A 5,322-nucleotide genomic window follows, 5' to 3' on the forward strand; every position below is an offset into this window, starting at 1 on the left:
TTTCCGTAGTGGCCACACCATTTTACATTCCCACCCAACGTGTGCAAGGGTTTTCTCCACAGCCTTGCCCACGACTGTCTTGTAGTTTTGGTAATTCTGGCTTTCCGAATTCTAAGCCTATTGCAGGATTGTACTTTTGGCCCTCTTGTGGTTGAATGGTGCCATGTCACTGTTGTAGCCGGTGAGTTATGAGGTGGTTACATTTTACTTCCAAGGTCAGGGCATACAATGGCCAGTTCAAGACTCTCTAGAGCTCTCTTTCCCTCTGTCACGGTGATTAACACCCAATGAGTGGCTACTCAGGCAGCCTGGGTTCCACACTGTGCTACGGGGCCGTGTTCCCAGCCAGCCTTCAGTGGATACGTAGCATGTATGGAAAATAGACAAACAGACCTTTGTTCTTAGAAGCCACCAAGCTTCTTCTTCTTTTTTTGGTTACTGCAGCATACGCTAGTTTATCCTAACAGAGCTGGCTGTTAGAGGACAATGTCCTTACTGCGTTGATTTCCTGGTGCTTGGGAGAGTGCTCTGTACATAATAGTACTTAATCCAGATTGGATTTATTTAGAAGACATTTCTGGTGTGTGCTTTTGAGGGATATGAAGCTCATTTAAAAATATTTGTTTTCCATTTTCCTCAATAAGTGGTAAGCATGTTAGGGACAGAAACCTTCTTGAACATTTCTGCCCTCGCCTCCCAGAACCTTAGTCCTTAGTCCATAGGCAACTTAAAATGACCTGGGTAGCTTTGGATGTGGGGTAGTTAGAGAAAGGCCCTTGAGGAGGGATGAGAAGCTGATCTGCCATGAAGAGAGCAGTGGTTGGTTCCTGGACAAGAAGACAAATGAACGATTGAGGGAAAGAGCAGCTTCTGGAAAGCTTTGGCAACAGTAAAGATAAGAGGCCAGTGAAGAGATCCCGGGAGGACAAGGAGAGCGAGGAAAAGGGATAAGCTTGGAAACATGGTCTGATAAAAAGCCGGGCATTTGTCCTCTTTTCTTTCGCCCGTGGCTAAACAGTTACATCGAATACACTCTGGACACAAGGGAGAGCTGTCCTTGAGCCTGGACTCTGGGTGAGCCCTCTGGGTCTTAGCCTTGAGGTACTAAGTTTTGAAATTTTCAAACTTGAAAATCACAGTAAGCAGAGAGATCTCTGAGCTACTGCCCATCTAGTGTCGCTTGCACTGAACGTTGATTATGTTGACAATGAAAAGCCAGGAGCGCTTCAAGAAGGAAAGAGGTCCATAGCCAACTGTTCCAAGAAGTCAAGGAAGGGGGGAATTTGTAGTAAATAGCAATAACTTATCAGAGGCTTTCTGATTATCAGAGTTATCAGCGGCTTTCCCCGACACCAGGCACTGTTCTGTGAGCTTTACAAGTATTACCTAGTTTAATCTTCAATCCAGTGTACTCGACCCCTTCAGAGCAATCCTCCACTGTCAGTAATGTCACCTCCATGGTAGAGACAATTGAACTGAAGTTCAGAGACATTAATTAACTTGTGCAAAATCACGTGGCTAATATGTGGCAAAGTGAGGATTCGAATCCAGATTTGTCTGGCTGTAAAGCTTGTGTTCTTTCCATTACCCCACATTACCCCTAGTGATAGATTGTCAAACATCATGTCAAATAAATCAAAGAAAAAAGCCCAACATATTCATTACCATTGCTAATTACACATAGCACCAGGAGCCAGAGAGTTGGAATATAATAGAACCCCAGAAAATCTCCAAGCCTTATTTGGGCCTGAAGCTTCATCTTCTTTGCCCACTACCCTCCAACGCTTCCTGCCCGCAAAGACTACTAAGAAGTGACATGTAAATATATTTCCTTTCCTGCTGCAGTGCGCCCAGCAGGGAACTAACCAGAAGTGGGTGGAAGAAATCTGAGAAGGGAGTAGAAGGGTGCTGGGCAAACTCTTCAACTAGGGTCACTTACGGTTTATGAGTCAAAGCAAGAGTCAATGGCCAGGCAGGGAACAGGTTCAGAGTTTTCTGAAAAAGAAAGATAGATCTTACCATTATTGTATTAAAAAGTACTTGGCTCTTTCCTGATCAGTCTGCTGGCCTTATGCATAAGTTAGCCATTACTATGTAACGTTCCACGCCAAAACTCAGTGGCTTCAAACAGCAATCTTTTATATTTGGCTAGATTGCTCTGCTTGTGGCTGGAGTGCCTGGTGCAGCTCTATTTCTCACTGTAGATTTGTAAGTCACCGGGAGTAGCTCTGCCCCACATAGCTCTCATCCTCCTTGGACCACTGGGGCATGTTCTTCTCATAGTGATGGTAGAGGCACAAAAGAGCAGATGAAAACATTCATCATCTCTTAAAACCTAGGCTCAGAACCGTCACACTGTCACTCCTGCCCATATATCACTGGCCAAAGCAAATCACATGCTAAGACCAAAGTGAAGGGACAATGAAATAGAGTTCTCCTCTAGGATGAGTCCTTGACAAATGAGTCCTTGACAAATGTGTGAATTCAAGTAGGGGTGATGAAGTAGGACCAAGAATGCAATCCACCATTTCTTCTAAGAAGGACCAGGCTGGGCATGGTGGGTCATGCCTACAATCCCAGCGTTTTGAGAGGCCAAGGGGGGATGATTCCTTGAGACCAAGAGTTTGAGGTTGCAGTGAGCTATGATTGTGCCACTGCACTCCAGCCTGGGTGACAGAGCAAGACTCTGTCTCAAAAAAATAAACAATAATGAAAAAGAAAGACCACAACAATGATAAACGGCTTTTCTTTTGCTTCCTATGAGGGTGCTACTTGTTCCTATTAAACACGTACTGTTAAAAGTAAGGGCTGTGGCTTTCCTGCTCATGCCACTCCATGAATACAGACATTCTAGTTTCCAGTGGTGATGGCCGTGGAGATATTAAGGCATTTCCCCCTGCTCTGCCCTTCATTTGGTATTCTTATAAAGAATCACCAACACTTGGGGCATCCTAAGATGTCCTTGTTGCTGGGAAGAACCCAAAGTGCACAGAAGTACCACTCCTTTCTGTCTCACCTGGTTTTTTGGGTCTTTTTTCTCATTAATAAAAAATAAATTAGTGATCAAAATACTTTCCCCCTTCTTGGTTCTCCAGGTGTATTATAAAATTCTTCAACAGCAAGACTCTGTCTTCTCTTCATTAACCTCCCTTCCCCTTCTCCCAGCCTCCTCATTCAGTGTGGTTGATACCTTCCTTGCCTGCCTGTCTGATCTCAAATGACTGTTCCCTTTCTGGTTGACTGATCATGGCTCTGCCATGCTCCTCAGGGCAATAAATACCAGTCCGGACTGCCCAGAATGGAGTCCTCTGTTTTTCCAGTTGAGAAGCCTCCTATTCCTCTCTAATCACTCGTCATTCATGAAGCTCCTTCTTCTGGTTTTCACTGTTACCCTGCTCCTGGCCCAGGTCACCCCAGGTAAACAGGATACCCAGAAGGGGATGGGAGTCAGGGAACCTGATGCATGTTCAGAGAACTCTGGGGCCTCTGACAGGTTGGGCTGGGAGAATGGCCTGGTAGAGTTCACTGAGGCCTTTAGGTAGTCTCTCTAGTCATGGGCAAGTTTGAGTTCTCTGGTACCAACTGGTCTTCCCAGTGCCCATTATTTGACCACTCCAACCTTATTTCTGGTTGGCTCTGGAGAAGTTGAACATGATGAGCTGAGGGTGGGATAGGGTGCAAAGAGAGAGACTTGGGTATGGAGTATAGAGAAAATTGGGACTTTTTCAAAAAATTGCTTGCAAGGATTTGAATTTTGAGCTATCGTTGCCTCTAGGAAAATCGTTCTCAAGTTTCTGATTGTTTGAGGATTCCAATTCCACTTTTATATGCAGCCCCAAATTATGTGGGTTATCTTAGGTTGTAGATTCCCCAGAATGGCTGTTCCTAGTTCCCTAGAGAAAAGTCCCAGGATGTTGTGAAGAAGGCAGTATAATATCCTTGGGAGTTCTGCAGATGCCACAGAAGCCTTACAGATATTCTCATTTGTTTATTTCGTATTCCAGTCACCTTTCATTGATATGGTCAGAGGGGGTACTGAAGTATATCAAGAAAAGGTGGCTAATTGCTACTAGGCACCTGGGTACATTATTATATGGGGGAGACAAAACCCTGGATAGAGGGTCCTCTTCCCTCTCCCGAGGAGCTGGCCAAGGAGGAGAAGCTACCCAGTAGGTCCCATGCTATTGAGCTGGGGGGGGTTCTGGGGGTCCTAATGGGGGCACAAGTGGAAGAAGAAAGCATAGTGGTCTACAATCTCCCTTAAACTTAGGGGATCCTGTGTAAGGGCGTCTTTCTCACAGATCTCCTCCTTTCCCTCCTACTCCTCCACTGGGCTTTAGCCTCTCCCTTTCCCACCCTTCTGCTTTCTTTCAAAACTGACCCTGCTGTCTTCTTCCTTTTTGTTTTCAGTCATGAAGTGTTGGGGTAAGTCAGGCAGGTGCAGAACAATGTGTAAAGAAAGTGAAGTATACTATATATTATGCAACACTGAGGCTAAGTGCTGTGTGGATCCCAAGTATGTACCTGTAAAGCCAAAATTATCAAACACAAATACAAGCCTGGAATCAACTCCTGCAGTCTGACACCTCTCTTCCAACCTGGAGTCTCAGCATCCTGGGATCCCACAGTTCTATTAAACCATTCTTGGCACCATCCTGTTTCTGTCTGATAGTTCCACCTAGTTATATTTAGAAACAAGTAAATAAAGAAGAAAAGTGTGTGTGTGTGTGTGTGTGTGTGTGTGTGTGTACGTATGTGTGCGGGTGCATGCACGTTAGGAAGAACAAGATGGACCGGTAGGTGATAATAATCTAAACTTTGCAAATAGCTCCTAGCCTGCTGACCGAGAGCTGGTCCCAGAGGATATAAATTAAAGAATATTCAGCCTGTCCACTTGATTTCTGTTTTCTTCTAGACCAGCACTGCCAATAGAACATTATGCCATGATGGAAATGTCTCCTATTTGTGTTGTTCAATATGGTAGCTACTAGCCACATGTGCTACTCAGCACTTGAAATGTGCCCAGTGTGAATGAGAACCCGAAGGTTTAATTTGATTCAACCTAGCTTTAAATTTATATAGCTAAATGTGGCTAGTGGTTATTGTATTGTACAGCATGGCTTTAGAATCTAGACTGAGGCAGGCTGTGCATCCCAATCTATGAGTATTTTAGGGGAGTCCAGGAGGCAAGCAAGAGTCTATGATGAACACAAGAACCCATTGTTGGCCCAGGGCTTCTCTCTGTTCTCACACCAACGGCTTTAACTTTCCCTTGATCACACCTGCAGTTTGCCCCTCAGGGGCTCCAGCGTGTTGCCTCTT

General features: G+C 44.9%; 1 protein-coding gene across 1 annotated transcript; it reads left to right on the plus strand.

Annotated features, from left to right (window-relative positions):
• Positions 1–3,255: 3,255 nt before the first annotated feature.
• Positions 3,256–4,650, plus strand: DEFB121 (defensin beta 121). Its single transcript, XM_032294901.1, has 2 exons — positions 3,256–3,417; positions 4,411–4,650. Exons 1-2 carry the CDS (start codon positions 3,258–3,260, stop codon positions 4,581–4,583), a joined length of 333 nt encoding a protein of 110 aa, XP_032150792.1. The 5' UTR covers positions 3,256–3,257; the 3' UTR covers positions 4,584–4,650.
• Positions 4,651–5,322: the final 672 nt, after the last annotated feature.

This window comes from Sapajus apella, unplaced genomic scaffold, assembly GCF_009761245.1.
Source record: "Sapajus apella isolate SASKATOON/1434 unplaced genomic scaffold, GSC_monkey_1.0 scaffold33, whole genome shotgun sequence".
Lineage (NCBI taxonomy): Eukaryota > Metazoa > Chordata > Mammalia > Primates > Cebidae > Sapajus > Sapajus apella.

What these genes read in the sequence shown, in the direction of transcription:
- DEFB121 (XM_032294901.1), top strand. Translation starts at nt 3,258, where the DNA reads ATGCTCCTCAGGGCAATAAATACCAGTCCGGACTGCCCAGAATGGAGT. An exon ending in CCTGGCCCAGGTCACCCCAG is followed by an intron (nt 3,418 to 4,410) that starts GTAAACAGGATA and finishes TTTTGTTTTCAG; the next exon opens with TCATGAAGTGTTGGGGTAAG.